The sequence below is a fragment of the Pogona vitticeps genome, chromosome 5, assembly GCF_051106095.1.
Source record: "Pogona vitticeps strain Pit_001003342236 chromosome 5, PviZW2.1, whole genome shotgun sequence".
Classification (NCBI taxonomy): Eukaryota; Metazoa; Chordata; class Lepidosauria; order Squamata; family Agamidae; genus Pogona; species Pogona vitticeps.
The window spans coordinates 129,380,638-129,396,854 of NC_135787.1; the positions used below are offsets into that span (position 1 = coordinate 129,380,638).

The window sequence follows — 16,217 nt, forward strand, 5'->3', positions numbered from 1 at the left end:
TCTTTATCCCAGTTGGACAACGCAGATGAGCAAGCAGCCCAGATCAGACGTGAACTTGATGGGCGCCTGCAAATGGCTGATCAAATGGCAAAAGTAAGGTTTGATTTCTATTTCTAGCTTTAAAGAGCAAAATATTTCTGAACGTGTTTTAAGGTTGCAGTTCTTCATATCCTTAATAGGGAACAAGGTCCACTGAATTCAGTGTGGCTGATTTCAGAGCATGGTCCCCCTTCAGTGTGTGCTGTTTGCATTAGGTTGCATTCATCCGTTGCAAATCTTCCTGTCCATCTACTGTTTTCCATAAATGCCTTTGAAAGCAGACCTATGTAGTTTTGCTTAGGAAAGTATACAGATTATTGCTGCTAATGCTATGTTTCATAACATGGCATATTTCTTGAAATACAATGGGAAAATGTCACCCTCACATTGTCTTCTAAAATATATTGTAGCTAATAGTTTATTTTATTTTTTATGTCCGTTGACATCTAGTGTTGGATATAGGCCTCCCCTATGTGTTTCCACATAGGTTCATTTTGGGGCTTGTGGCATTGATCCCATTTTGCCAAACAGGACAGGTGCATTTCATTGGACTGCCATACTCAGAAGTCCCGATTCCAGGATGTTTTTCGCAATATCAGTTTTCTGCCCAGAACAGCAAAAAGGTATACTGGAATGTGGTTCCTGACAATGATTTATGACTTAGTGCATCTGTCTTATCTGGCCACATGTGTGTCATAAATTTGGTTTGAATATCCTACTCAGATATTGCGGTTCTGGGCCATTGTGTTCCATTCCGGCAGATTTAGGGGCAGTAAAGAGTTAATGAAAGAGTAATATTTTTAGGATTTAGGTCTAAGATATTGTTTTGATGTTTGCCCATGGCATTTCACTGGATTTTGCATCAATTTTTATTAAGAAGTCCCCATTCTGCTCCTTTCCATTCCGGCATCTACCTGTTTCCCAGTTTCCTAAATAAGTCAGGAGAACCATCCACTTCTTAAAATTCCTGCTCAGCATTTAGAGTTGGTTTAAAAAAAAATAGTGTATAAGGAAAAGCAAGGAATCTGCAGCAGTCCTCCTCCCAACCTTGGCAGCAGCCCTCCTCCTAACCATATGGGATGCAGGAAGACCAGAACTTCTGGAAAGCTGTGTTGAATCAGACCAAAGATTTGCCTAGTGCAGCATTCTGCTCATATACTTGCCAGTCAACTGCCTGTGGGAAGCCTGTCTTGTCTTAGATTACCATCTGATACGAAGGTTCTTTGGCAAAAAGTTGACCTTTTTTTAAACAGTTGTAATCTTCATCCTCATCTTAACTCCCTTCCTAGCTCCCTACTTCTCAGCTTTTCTTCTATTCCTTGTGTCCTCTATAGATGTTTCCTGTGTCCTCTACACCAGTGGTCCTCAACCTTGGGCCTCCAGATGTTATTGAACTACAACTCCCAGAAGCCTTCACCACTACTTCTGCTGGCCAGGATTTCTGGGAATTGAAGTCCAAGAACATCTGGAGGCCCAAGGTTGGGGACCACTGCTCTACACAGTTCCCCTGCTAGAGGAATCCCTTATGTAGATCTCCTGCTAAGGTCACGAACCCAGACTCTAGGTAGAATGTTGCTATCTTGGTGGTGATGAATATGACTATCCCATCTCTATTCTGAACCTCCTTTTATACATTAAAATCCCATTCTAGACCCCTCTAGATGGTCCACCAGTCAGGCTTTAAGTTCCTTCAAATGTTCAGGAAGACCAAAATAAGTTCTACCCCCTCCCTTCCCATAGCTGAAATCATCTTCTCATTAATGTGCACTATCAGGGAGGCAGTAGATTTAGCCTTGAAGGCCGTTCTGACAAGAGATTATCTTGCTACCTACTTCTTGTTACTAGCCGCACACTCTCAGACAGCTTTTCCCACACACTCACAGAGAAGTCTGATTTTTCAAGGTGGATTCCATGTATCTTCAGCTTCTCAGTTTCTTCACAATGGGATTTTTCCATTTTAAAAGGTTTAATTGCTATTCCTAAGGCATAGCTACCAGCACTAAGAGCTTTAAGTTAAAATGTGGCATTTTGGATCTACCCTGTTACATCAAAGCACTCGAATGTATCCCTCAAGGGCTTCTCTAAACTGAATTCACCCCCCCCCCCCGACAGAAGGTGGCTCAGCTCCCTTGCCTTAATGAAAGGACTTTAGAAAGTGAGTACAACAGCACTCTCTTGCTGTTGTTCCCAAGCAACTGGTATATATTGCTGGAATGTATAGTCCTTGTGATCAACAACCATTGATAGTCTTGTCTTCGAGGAAAAGAATGTAGGTGAGGACCCATGCTTAAACTCAGAGCTTTGCGCAGGCTCTCAGAGCCTGATGCACATACAGCAATTCAAAATCCTGATTTAGCATTACTTGTGAACATAGCTCGTGTCTACTTGTGACACATGTGCTCAGAAGCACCATATGATGCAGAACCATTTTTTGTTGTTTGTTGTTTTGTTAGATGTATTGTCATTGAGCATCAGTTTCTATTTTTTATTAATAAGTATCAGACCCCAAATTGTTTCCTGAATGTACGCAATTCTGGGGATACACTTGAGAATCACTTGCAGCATGCTAAGCCTGTGTCTTCTGTCTGTTAGTGAAGAATGTTGAAGAGCTCTATTGTCAAGTACACTGTTTTGACTACAGATTTTCCACGGGGATTTTCAGGCATGCAGCATGATTTTAATTAATAAGACATATTAATTGAAATTAAATTACCAATACTGATATTAAAGTTGACACATTTTTATAATGCACATATAATCCTCATTCTGCCCAACAGATGAAATGAACCACACTACCTTGTGAGTGCATGCCTTTCCCCATATATTCTAATCTACATAGTAGAGCAGAGATGTGCTCGCTTTAGGATGTGGCTGTGCTCTCACAAGTCTGATCAGTTAATAAGCAGTGATGTTGGCAAATCTTTGAGTCTGAGTCTCAAGTCCGAGCCCCAAGTTGTTTACCCCGAAGCCAACACATGCAGAGACAGCAGCCCTGAAAGCAAAGCGAGGGGGGGGGGACATGCACATGCACCAACCTATCAGCCCCTCTCTCTCTCTCTCCTAGTAAGCCTGTCTAAAACAAGCACCATATGATGACAGGCTTACTAGGAATATATATACTCCTATGCACAAGGAAAAGTTTGTGGATTAAACCACAAGTCCCTTCAGTGTTCTCTCTCTCTCTCTCTCTCTCTCTCTCTCTCTCTCTCTCTCTCTCTCTCTCTCTCTCTCTCTATCTATATATATATATATATATAGACACACACACACACACACGCACACCCTAGTAAGCCTGTCTAAAGCAAGAAACAAAAATACCTGAATTGTACATACAAGTGTCAGGTACAGATATTGATGTTATCCTAAGCTTACAGTCAAATACAATGTTAAGGGATACCAGCGTTTTCTCTAATTAACCTGTTTTCACTCCCTCGGTTTATATTCCTTACAGATATATCTCTAAGCAGTTACACTTGTAATCTAAGCCCTTGTTTATTTTACCAATCATAGAATGAAGCATGCTAACTATAAGATACTGAAATGAGATAGACCATGTGCTCTGAGAAACAGCTGCTTGTTATCAGTCGGGGAGTACCTGCACCAAAATCATATACTTATACATCTACCCTGATCCTTAAAATATGAAATGGAGATCAAAGGAGAGACCCTTTTATCTTTCTTAAGACATGAAAAGGATATGTGGAAAACCTGTTACATACATTTCACTGTGCTGTTTTAATCACAGTATCTTCCTAAGTAAGCCCATAAAAAAGCTCCTCTGCTTTTTCATCTGTGAGTGTATTTTATATTTATGTAAGAGTAAATGCTAGTTAATAGGACTTGATCTCAATAAACAGAACTTTAAAGCATACAATGGCTGAGCAGTAACTTAAGTTCTGGATTTTCAAAAATATTTTCCAGGAAAGAAAATTTCCAAAGTTTATATCCAAAGAAATGGAACACATGTATATAGAAGAATTGCGTTCTTCAGTGAATTTGCTGATGGCAAATTTGGAAAGTCTTCCAGTGTCTAAAGGTGGACCAGAATTTAAACTACAGAAGTTAAAGCGATCACAAAACTCAGCGTTCTTGGACATAGGAGATGAAAATGAGGTTCAGCTGTCAAAATCTGATGTGGTGCTGTCATTCACTTTGGAGGTAAGTGTACACACCATGTAATTATTGCTGGGATATTCAGTCTTCCTGGGATTGCCCAGTTTTACACGTACTTTTAGAATATCCAAAGACAGGTGCTTTTTTTCCCCATTCCCATCTCAGAATTATCTTCTGGCAGATACTCCACCAGACGTTTCATGAATGTGATGCTGGCAGAACATTTCTAGCTTCTTAGGCTATGAAGGGCAAATATATGTAAATCTTTGCTCCTTTTGATAGCAACATTTTAAATAAATGTTTTGGACTGTCAGACGGCTCTCATTTACGCAGCTCATCTTTTGTGGGAATGTCATGTTGCCTTTGTAAAGCTATAATACCCTGTTTCCCCTAAAATAAGACCTAACCTGAAAATAAGGCCTAGTATGATTTTTCAGGATGCTCGTAATATAAGCCCTACCCCAAATATAATCCCCAGTTATGTGAAACCCCGCCCTCCACCATTGTGCAGCAACCAGAAGATGACATGACTATATTTGAATAAATGTAGATTGTCAGGGTTTGAAAAATGCACTCGACCACTCGTCTGTGATGAGTGAAAAATGCTGCTTGATGAGCCCCCCCCCTCTCTAATCCTGCAGTCCTCCCCTCCCCCCTCCCATTGCAAAAGGAAAACTGCCCTCTTCTCACAAAAAGAGAGTTCAAGCGGCACATAGAAATATAGCTCTGCATGAGAATGTAGAGTCGTCCCATGCTGGAGAATATGGAGGTTCCATGCTCCCAATTTCAACTGAACGAGGACACATCCTGGGGTGGGAGGGAACCGTGGCTCCTTAAGAGGCCGTGCACTTTTGCTTTCAGTTTTATTTTTGCTGGAGACATTCCACTGCTCCCATCGCCTCCCTACCTGGTCCTCTTGCTTCCTCCACCACTGCCTCCATCACTGCCATCTTCAGAGATAGCAGCCTGGCTTCTCTTTCGGGAGCCAGGCCTGCTGTCATTACAAATGCACTGGCTTATCAGCTGATAGATGTGCACATGTGCAGAGACAGCAGGCCCAGGTCCCAGAAGGGAACCTGGGCTGCTGTCTCTGAAGATGGTAGCAGCAGCAGGATCAGGTAGGGAGGCCATGGGTGCAGTGGTAAGGGGGCAGTGGGGCAGCAGAGGTGTGGAAGCATTAGGGTCCCCTCCCCCCAGACATGAACCAGAGAAATATACCACAGAACAGTTCATTTTTCTGGGGTTTGTGGGTGGTCCGTGGGTAGCCGCGAATCACAGATTTGTCTTTTTTTTCCAGTTTGCTCCCATCTTTATTAAAGAGTACTTACAGAATGCTAGCACCACTCCTTGCTGCTCATGGTTACGCAGCTCCATAGATCTGTTTGTCATGGAGAGCAGTCCTATGAAAAACTCCTACTCAGCTCTCAATATCCCCAAGCCAGATAACCCTAACTTTTTCAGGCTATGTTCCTGCCCATCTCCTGAGATTGGAACTGGGGAGGAGAGCAAGAAATAATCTCCGTAATCACACCTGACTCTACAAATGTTTGGCACACTTCAGAAGAAGTGTAGTACACCACAGGGTTAGCCCTTCTCCCTTCCTCTGAGCATGTGAATGAGGGAAACAGTATGTTATTACTTGGACACTGTGTTGTGCATTATAGGCATGCCAAGGAGAGCTAAAACTCCATACACCTCCGTACAAGCTTTTAACTAGCTGGGAGATGCATTTTTTCACTCCCACCCCAACTCCACTAATCTTTATTTTTAAAAAATGGGTGGCACTTCTTTCTTTCACCAGTGGTCCGAAATGGTACATTTCTGGAAGGTCAGTGTTATTATGCATCATTTCTTCCCATTTCAGTCTGTTCTCACTCATCCATATAGTTACTTAAAGGACTATGAACAGGAATATGTGTGATCCAAAGATTAATGTCTCTCACTTTCTGTCAAAGTGTCAGGGTCGCTGCATATGGCAGTAATGGGTTTGAGAAAAGTTGAAAATGTAGAGTGAATCAGATGGTTATGTGAGTAGAAGGCAGTTTGCATGGCCAGCCTTTCTCTTTGCTTCTTCCGCTCTGGAGACCTCTCAGCATTGCAAAATGTTTGTCCAGCTGTTTGGATGGCCATCCTGACTAGCAAGGGCTGTGTCATATTGGATGGTTGTGCAAAAGGAGGGGGGAATCATCTGAAATAGGATGGAAGAGTTCTGTTGCATTGATTGCTTATTATTTTCAAGAAGAGAATAACGAGAACAAATTATAGTAATTTATAAGTCCCAATATCAATATATCTGCCACCGTTCTGGTTTGTTGTTACTGTTGATGCTTGTTTTGGAGGATTGATCTTGTGGGCTGTAGAGTTTTTCAGTGGAAACAAGCTGTTTAGAAGAATTTTTGTATTTATCTACGAAGGGTAAGCTTCTTTCAAATTCATAAATGTAGTCTAACAATCTAAATGCACATCAAAGTGGTGTTAGAAGCCGTGAGACTGTACATGATAAAGTTGCTTTCAAGTTAAGGGTTTACTTTCTAGCAAGGACTGTAGTAATGTTTCATGAGGAACAAATAAAGTTTCATTGTGTTTTTCTGACATTTCTACTATAGATGATGACCTCATTAGAATAGGGACAGGATGAGTTATGAAGGGACTTAGTTACAGACTTTCTTTGTTTGTGTCTGTGTGTATCTGATTCAGTCCCATAAAAGTGTGCTACCAGGTGACCCCCGTTAATAATACTGTCTCTCAGTATCCTCTTCTTCATTTCTCAGTTAGTTGCTCAAGGCAGCCACTGTTCTTTAAGGTGATCCTCCTGGGACCTTGCACTTGTCAGATGTATCATAGCTTTTTCATTCCCACCTTGAAGACTATGCCTCACAGATGGCCTTGGCCTTGTGATCATCAGATCAAGCTAGGCAACCCTGATGTTATTGTCACTGCTGAAGTGAAGCCCTCACTGTTTAAGAAAGAGAAAATAAACAGTTGCTGCCACCCACTTAATCGTATCCAACATCTCCATGAGAGTTCAGAAAGGCAGGAACTGCAAAATACATCTTGTTGAACTCAGAATAAACTAGAAGAATTGAAACAGGGTGAACAGAAACAGAAGTGATGGGAGGTTTTCCTCAAGTGGAAGGCCAAAATTGGTTTGCAGAATGATAACAATTTTGAGAGGATTGTGGAGTTCAGAGTGATGGTTACCTGACCACTCTAACCTGGGGTATTCTGCTGTATCCTAAAAGAGAGGGAGGTATTAAAAGGGAGCTCTGCAGGACACCTCCTCACACAAAATACCATGTTTCCCCGAAAATAAGAAAGGATGTTATATTAATTTTTGCTCCAAAGAATTCATTAGGGCTTATTTTTAGGGGATGTCTTATTAATTTGTTTTCATGTACAACGATCTACATTTATTCAGATACAATCATGCCATCTTCTTCTGGTTGCTGCACAATGGCGGAGGGCTGGGTTTCACTTAACTGGGATTTATTTTGGGGGTAGGGCTTATGTTACGGGCATCCTGAAAAATCATACTAGGGCTTATTTTCAAGTTAGGTCTTATTGTGGTGCTTACTATTTGAAAACACATCTGAGTCCTTCTCTTGTTGGCACATTACTGTAGCTGAGAATGTGGTTCAGGAGGCACATTACTAAGCAAATAATGACTAAAGTCCAGTAGCAGACTTACTTAAGTTAAAATTTTCTAACCTCTTCCCCCAAAGGTCCTGGGGCTCCCTCAGAATCTCTTTCATCATGGGGGGAAGTCTTTAAATTCCAAAAATTGCTGTCATTAGTATAATCAGAAATGTCTAATTTATGAGAAACCACCACAGCTTATTATATTATCATCAGTCTTATGCAGTGTAAATTCCACTGCTGGATATAACATGAATTGATTATCCTTAGTTGAAAATAATATTGAAAATGCAGAATATTTTTGTATGAAACTAACTATTTGAAATATACAGCATTATGATCTGTAACTTCTCAGCAAAGGGTAAAGGGGAAACTTAGAAATAAAGCTGGCTCTTTCCACAGCAAGGCTGGCCTCAGATAGTCAGTTATGATTAAAGTAACTACGAACCCGGAGAGCGAATTTTGACACAGAAAACACCTAAGAAACATACACTGTTTTAAAGAGACGGTTAGATGAATTCTGGAGACTTCTCCTGCTTTCTTATCTTATCACACAGGCTCTGAACTGAGTGTTCAGTTTTTCGTGTAACTTGGTCATCATTGCTTCTTTTGATGGGAGAAGAATCCCTTTCTGACATGATGAGTGGGTTGCCCTAATTCAATCTACATAGGGATTTAGGGATTCTGAGGAAAGCACAGTTTTTATTTTACTTACTCTAACAACTGTGTCAAGTTGCTGGCTTTGTGTCTCTCTGTTAAAATAAAATTAATTGGCCACCATGTGTTTTGCTTTGTCTTTCTGATTTTTCCAATTTGTTAGCAGGCTATATATAGTGGGTGAAAAATCCACAACAATTTTGTTTTCCTTGTATTATCTCAACACCATTCTTCTATACTTTTTCATATAGATATTGTATTGTTATAGCATATTCAGTTGCTGTGGTGGGAAGCTCTGCTTGTGTCATGTTGATGTTTGCCTCTCTATTTCTCTTAGTTTGAGAAGTTCTATTAGTAGTAGCATTTCAATCCATATTTTAAAAAAATCTATTTTAGCCACTTGTACTTTATTGTAAAACTTGATAGCTAATCTTTTAAGTGAATGTGGGGGACAAGTGCGCATTTATGGAAACTTTAGAGTTACCTTGAAGAAAAAGATTTTTTTTAAAAAAATATACATATTAAGATGTCCCTTTTCTGTCCGTAAAGCTATTTCATGTTCCACAAACAACATACCAGATAGAAATGATGAGTAGCCCAAGAAAGGAGCTCTAAACAAAAATAGCTTTGTTAACACTGGGAAGAAACAGTTCATTGTTTCCGCTATGTATTGAAGCTGCTTGCTGCTTCATTTATGGTGGATGAGCTAAGGCCTCTGAAGTTTTCCCCAAAACTTTAAAAAGAAGAAAGAAAGATATCTTGAGAAAAAGTGGTCTGAGATGCATTGTTTATTTTCTCTAGTTTCTTGGATGGTAGACCAAGAATGTTGTGCCAGTTTCTGTTGAGGGAAACAGAATAGGAGTATTCCTGGTTTAATGACAGAAAACAATGGTGTCTAAATAGCTTTAAGATACTGATCATGGTTCTGAGTTCACCCTGAGAAAAATCATGTTCAGAGCCATATTACCAATGGTTTCTATTCCTGAAAAGACAGGCCACTATACTATTCAATATGTAGTGTGACTTTTCAGCACCTGATTCCTGCATGCAGTGTAGCAGAGCTAGAGTTTTGTTCAGCTGAGCTCTTACTGCTCGTTCCTTACTGAAGACTATTGATGCAGTGGTGTGGAGGAGTACATGCTATTGTGGTCTCCTTCTGACTGATTATATGAATGGGAGCACAGCAAGGCAAATAGTTTTCTCTACATGTGGGTAATGCACCCACATACTGCTCTTAGTAACACGAAAGATTCAGTAGTCCTTAGCTACTCTTAAGCAAATCTCCGTTAAATCAACATTATGTAGATGTGATAGTCAACAACCTTTCCATTGTGTGTTTTTGATACTGACAGAATTAGTTTTAATATTTTTATACAGCTCATGAATTATGTATAATTTTTGTGACTGGTATTGTTTGGGAATAATCTCTTAACTTGGAAGTAACTTGCGTAGTCTTGGGTGATGCCCATTTCTCAGTAATAGAACTGAGAGGTATAATAACCTGATTTTTAAAAGGAAGAAAAAAAAGATTATGTGAATGTTAAAATGAGGACTCCGCTGTTATAATAATGCTCATCTTTTTACTTGGATACAACCTAATAGATACATTTTAAATATTATTTTGTATAAATATAGTGCAACATAACTTTAAATCTAGAGGTTCTATTCATATTCTGTAACTTTATTAACAACATAGGCACTTCAACTAATATTCTACCTAATGGGACTTGCACATTTTTATTCAAGGACTGCAGTGAGAATAATGATGTGTATTAGTGAGTTGAGGGTGGTATCGAGTGATTATTTATTTGCCTCTATTCCTAAAGCTTTGATGGAGAAAAACATTTGTACAGAATCCAACAGTTTGTTTTAAAGGTAAAGTACGTTTCCAAAGCAATCCTCTATAGCAAAACAGTATAAAGTTGATGGCAAGGGTGGTGGTGGAAGACAGCAGCAAAACTGTTAAATTGCCTCTTGGCTTCAAGTCATTAATACATTTTCTGTTTTTCTTCTCAGATATACTGTAGACATTTAGAGGTTGCCGTAGAAGTGCTTGAATCACATAACCCATTTGTTTGCTTGTGTTTTTTAAAAAAACAAATCATCCCACTTAACATAAATAAAATTTGGAATGATACATTTTATGTTAGCTGCATCAAAATTTTCAGACTTTCTTCAATCAGGGACTTGATTAGGTGTGCCTCTTTCAGAATTGTAGTCACTGGCTTTGCTCCACAGATCTTCTGCAGGCAAATGATTCGTACTGTTAATAGTTCTGATCAGTTATCAGCTGGAACTGAAATCAGACACCGCAACCCTTTCGCCCTAAAAATGATGCCAGAATCCTATCACTGATGCATGCTTGCATAAAGGAAATCACATAACTGTTAGGAGCAAATTTCTACTTAGTAACAATTGCTAGTTGCTTTCCTACAAATGTGCACAGTTGGGCACACATCTAGGAATTCAGTCAGCACCTCAGTAATGAGAAGTTATTTGCTACCAAAATTTAGAATGTGTATTTTCTTATGTAGGCATAAAGTGGCAGTGGATTGTGGCCATTGACTATCAAATCTGAACCTGTCAGTTGTTTGATAACAGGGCAAAGTGTGGACCCACTCTGGTACAAATCACATTGTGTGAAACCAAAATGGTTTAATGTTGGGGAGTGGTTTTATTTTTTTAAACTTCAATGTGTTGCTCACAATAGAAGATAATCTACTTATTTGCCTGCTTCTAAACTCAGAGTGTACTATTTTCAGTGTATTAGTTAAACACTCATAAATAGCTGACATAAAAAACACCAACGTTTTTACCTGAACAATCTATGGGTGAGTTGCAAGGAAAAGGACAACATGTGGGCTTTGTAAAACAGCAAAGAAAAGGTTTAAAAAAAATAAAAAAATCAAGCATTGATTGAGCCCTGCATTTCTGATAGATGGTGAGAAGGCTGTAGCATGTGTCCTGAATTCCCTGTTCTATATTATTGAGACATTGTTTTCTTACTTTAGATTGTTATAATGGAGGTTCAAGGCTTAAAGTCACTGGCTCCCAACCGCATTGTTTACTGCACAATGGAAGTAGAGGGAGGAGAGAAACTCCAGACAGACCAAGCTGAAGCATCAAGACCACAGTAAGCTTTTTGTTATGTTTTTTTTAAAAAAATGAGAATGTGTATATTATATACTAAGGAAATTAGAATCCAATTGTGAGCATCTTCAAAAAATAAAATTAAAAACAAAAACTGGGACGATTCGAGCTTGGATCATCTTAATGATATTGTTTCACGAGAGAAAGGCAAACAACTAATTCAGTAGCAAAAGTACTTCCAATATATTTCAGGGTGCTAATTCATTTACTACAGAGTGATTAATGAATGTTGTCTTGGGTTTTTTTTCTGGTGATTTCTGGTGAATGCTACAATTAACAGAGGTACTGTGTTTATTCTCCAGTTCTTGCTTTGGGATCTTATCTTGAGCTCTTAAAAATCATTTTATATTTTGGACTACCAATGGAATATAAAGTACTGTATTACATGAAAAAGTCAATACTAATAATGAAGTTCATGATTTTTAGTAAAGGTTGTTAAGGCATTGATTGGTCACAAAGAATAATATATTTGTGATCAATGTACTCAAAATGCATAAAAGTGTGTGTGAGTAGGGCTACTTGAAATATCACTGTACTAATGTTTGTGGTGTCTAAAATATCCTCAAATAATTAGCCCTCCTGATCTGAAATACATTATTTCCTAGGTCGATAGGAAGATTGATTAGAAAAATAGCTTAAAGCTACCTCTCCATAATAAAAACCTGAGAAATGTAATAAAATGGAAGAGCAACCTTCTCCAGTCTTGTAGGATAATGGTTTCCAACCTTGGATAACTGATGTGTTCTTGGACTGCGACTCCCAGAAGCCTTCACCACTAGCTGTGCTGGCCAGGGTTTCTGGGAGTTGCAGTCCAAGAACACTTGGATTATCCAAGGTTGAGAACCATTATTTTATGAGATTGGAGAAGGCTGCTCTCCCTATCAATCTAGGAAAGATGCATTTCAGATCAGGAGGTTTAATTATCTGAGGATATATTCTCGAAGGCTTTCACAGCCAGGATCTGATGGTTGTTGTGGGTTTTTCAGGCTCTTTGGCCGTGTTCTGAAGGTTGTTCTTCCTGATGTTTCACCAGTCTCTGTGGCCGCATTCTCAGAGGACTGGAGTAGGAACTCAGTCCATGCTCTGTTGCTGTTTTTTGGATTATTGAGTATTTATAGCTGTGGGAACAGCTTTTGTCCTTTTCAGGAGATAGGGTGATGATGGTGATCAGCGTGTTTTTTTGTTGTGATATATTGTTGTGATAAGAGGGAGAGATTATCTGTCACTGTGATTGATGGGTGTCTTTAGAGGTTGCTCAGCAATTTAGGCTGTGAAAACCAGAGGCTGAGAGTTCAATTCCCCGCTGTGCCTCCTTGACAGGGGCTGGACTTGATGATCCATAGGGTCCCTTCCAGCTCTGCAGTTACAATACTATTGTAAGATTATTATTTTCTTATATTATTGTTTTCTATGTAGGTCCAAAACCTTTGCCATTTTCAGTCATAAAATAGTGCCAGTAACTCTAGTCTGCTACCAGGGTAACTTTCTCTTCTTATTTGTATTTTGGTTATGAACAACACATATGTGAGGGTGTGTTGAGAGAGAAGGAAGAGAAAAAGAAGTTGGCAAGGAATGAACAAGAGGGAGTAATAGAGGAAAAAATATGGGCTATAAAGTACATATGAGATTTATGAGAGAGGTAGGTAGGGGTGATGAGCTACTGATTGTCTAGCAGGGTTGAAGGAAAGGTTGTGCATTAAGCATGCCAGTCAGCATATTGATAACAGCTCCAACTATTTATCACATAAAGCTCTTGTTGCCTTAAAATAAATCATGCCTCTACAAAAAGGGAAAATACCTGCAATTTTAAAAAAAATCCTGGCACGACCTCTTCCATCAGCAGTTCAAAACTCATTGGAAAAGTAAGATTACATCACAAAAGGTTGTGGCCTCTGAGAGTGAGCTAGTTCTATTGCATTTGCTATCAAGTCAGATAGATAAATGTTAACTATAGTTTGTTATAAATATGTAACACAAAAAGTGCCCCAATTTTATTTGTCACTGAGCCTGCAAAATCAGACTATATTAAGCAAAGGCTCAATATGCTAAATTGGGGAAAGTAGTTTTCTTCAGTGAGAATGTGAATATTTTAGCTCTTTCCATTACAAATTTTGGATCACAATCAGAAGATGAGTGCTGAGTTAATGTTTTTATACAAGTTCAAAGCAAGCCAGGTGACCAGTTATATCTCCAGGTAAACTGGTCTTTTAAAACAGCATTTTGCACACCTTGACAAATATGAAGTGTTTAGCAGCACTAAGGAACATTTGTATAGAGAAAGGATTGATTGTTGTTGAGACAAGTGTCATTATTAACTGCAACTCCTATGTAGACTAACAGATAAGATCATAGTCATTGTTGCTATAATACGATAATTGTGATAATGATATAAAGATGTGATAATTATACAAAAGTGAGGTCTATCTGGCAATTTTATTTGTTGCCTCTTTTATGGAAGAGGGATTTCTACATAATATTAGAATGTGACTCTCTTACACATTTTATGTATTATCAAATTAATATCGTTTCTTACATTCCTGTAACAGTTATTTTCTGCTGGGAACATTAGTAGTGCTGCAACTTGATGAATTTCAACTTTACAAATTGGCATGGCATGAAACAATATTTCTGAAACTAGAAATATTTCTTTTTATATAATGCACATCATAGAAGTGTCATATTAAAAGAATCATACTGGGTTAGTATGTTGTGGTTCAAATACAGGGAAACGCAGTTCATAGATAGAAGATTAAGCCTAACCTCTCCCAACCCTAACCCCCATGTAACCATCAACAGAAGATTTATATGGAAAGCTTCAGAAGCTTTTGAGTCCAGTTTTAATAAGTCACAGTTCACCATGTTTTCTGAGACTTGACAAACTGTGGTTAATTTTAACCATGATTACTGGAAACTAGCAAATCATTCATCAGTGGTTACAAAGTTTACTTTCACTAGCCATGTTGTTGATTAGTCATTAAGTCATGTCCGACTCTTCATGACTTCATGGACCAGAGCACGCCGGGCCCTCCTGTCATCCACTGCCTCATAGAGTTGGCAATTTTTAAGAGTATCTATTTTAACTATATTTTAATTGTTTTAGCTTTTTATTGTATTTTTATTGTATTTTAATTATTGTAAGCCACCCAGAGACCTTTGGGTAGAGTGGACGGCATATTAATTAAATAAGTTAAATAAATAAATAAATAAATAAATAAATAAATAAATAAATAAATAAATAAATAAATAAATAAATAAATAAATAAATGTTGGTAGCTTCGGTGACACTGTCTAACCATCTCATCCTCTGTCCTCCCCTTCTCCTCTTGCCTTCACACTTTCTCAAGATCAGGGTCTTTTCCAGGGAGTCTTCTTCATGAGATGGCCAAAGTATTGGAGCCTCAGCTACAGGATCTGTCCTTCCAGTGAGCACTCAGGGTTGATTTCCTTCAAAATGGATAGGTTTGTTCTCTTTGCAGTCCAGGGGTCTCTAAAGAGTCTCCTCCAGCACCACAGTTCAAAAGCATCAATTCTTTATATTCGCAAAGGCTTTCACGGCCGGGATCTAATGGTTGTTCTGGGTTTTTCAGGCTCTTTGGCCATGTTCTGAAGGTTGTTCTTCCTGACGTTTCGCCAGTCTCTGTGGCCGGCATCTTCAGAGGACAGCAACCTGTGCTCTGAACAACCTTCAGAACACGGCCAAAGAGCCCAAAAAACCCAGAACAACCATCAATTCTTTGGCAGTCAGCCTTCTTTATGGTCCAGCTCTCACTTCCATACATTGCTACTGGAAAAACCATAGCTTTGACTATGTGGACCTTTGTTGGCAAGGTGATGTCTGCTTTTTAAGATGCTGTCTAGGTTTTTCATTGCTTTCCTCCCAAGAAGCAGGCGTCTTTTAATTTTGTGGCTGCTGTCACCATTTGCAGTGATCATGGAGCCCAAGAAAGTAAAATCTGTCACTGCCTCCATATCTTCCCCTTCTATTTGCCAGGAGGTGATGGAACTAGTGGCCATGATCTTAGTTTATTGGATGTTGAGCTTCAGACCACTTTTTGCACTGTCCTCTTTCACCCTCATTATGAGGTTCTTTAATTCCTCCTCACTTTCTGCTATCAGAGTGGTATCTGCATATCTGAGGTTGGTCATATTTCTTCCAGCAATCTTAATTCCAGTTTGGGATTCCTCCAGTCTGGGCTTTCGCATGATGTGTTCTGCATATAAGTTAAATAATCAGGGCGACAATGTACAGCCTTGTCATACTCCTTTCCCAATTTTGAACCAATCAGTTGTTCCATAGCCAGTTCTAACTGTAGCTTCCTGTCCCATGTATAGGCTTCTCATGGAAGGCTAAAATTTTTTTCTCATGAAACAAAAACATGATTTAGCATTACTGAATTTTTCCATGTATAAAACGGCACTTTTAACTTAAATAATTTGAGAAAAAATTGAGGGTCGTTTTGTACATGGCACCTCTTTACCACTGCCTTTTACAAAGGCACGGGGCTTAGCAAAAAGGAAGGGGAGTGTTTTTTCTCTTCCTTATTGCTAAGCTCTGTGCCTTCTCATAAGGCAAGGAAAAGCGGCAGTCACTTTGGCAGCCGCTTTCCTTGCCTTTTTCCAAG

General features: G+C 39.0%; 1 protein-coding gene across 13 annotated transcripts in view; it reads left to right on the top strand.

Annotated features, from left to right (window-relative positions):
• The window catches only part of CADPS2 (calcium dependent secretion activator 2), a 371,478-nt gene that overhangs the window by 124,447 nt on the left and 230,814 nt on the right, over positions 1–16,217 (top strand). For all 13 annotated transcript variants that reach the window (XR_012087419.2, XR_012087420.2, XR_012087421.2 and 10 more), the window contains exons 4-6: positions 13–93; positions 3,961–4,197; positions 11,457–11,578. Coding sequence is in view for 10 of the 13 variants with exons in the window: in XM_020803108.3 (XP_020658767.3) it covers positions 13–93; positions 3,961–4,197; positions 11,457–11,578 (440 nt within the window). In the remaining 3 variants the exon portion in view is untranslated. The remainder of the gene's footprint in view (positions 1–12; positions 94–3,960; positions 4,198–11,456; positions 11,579–16,217) is intronic.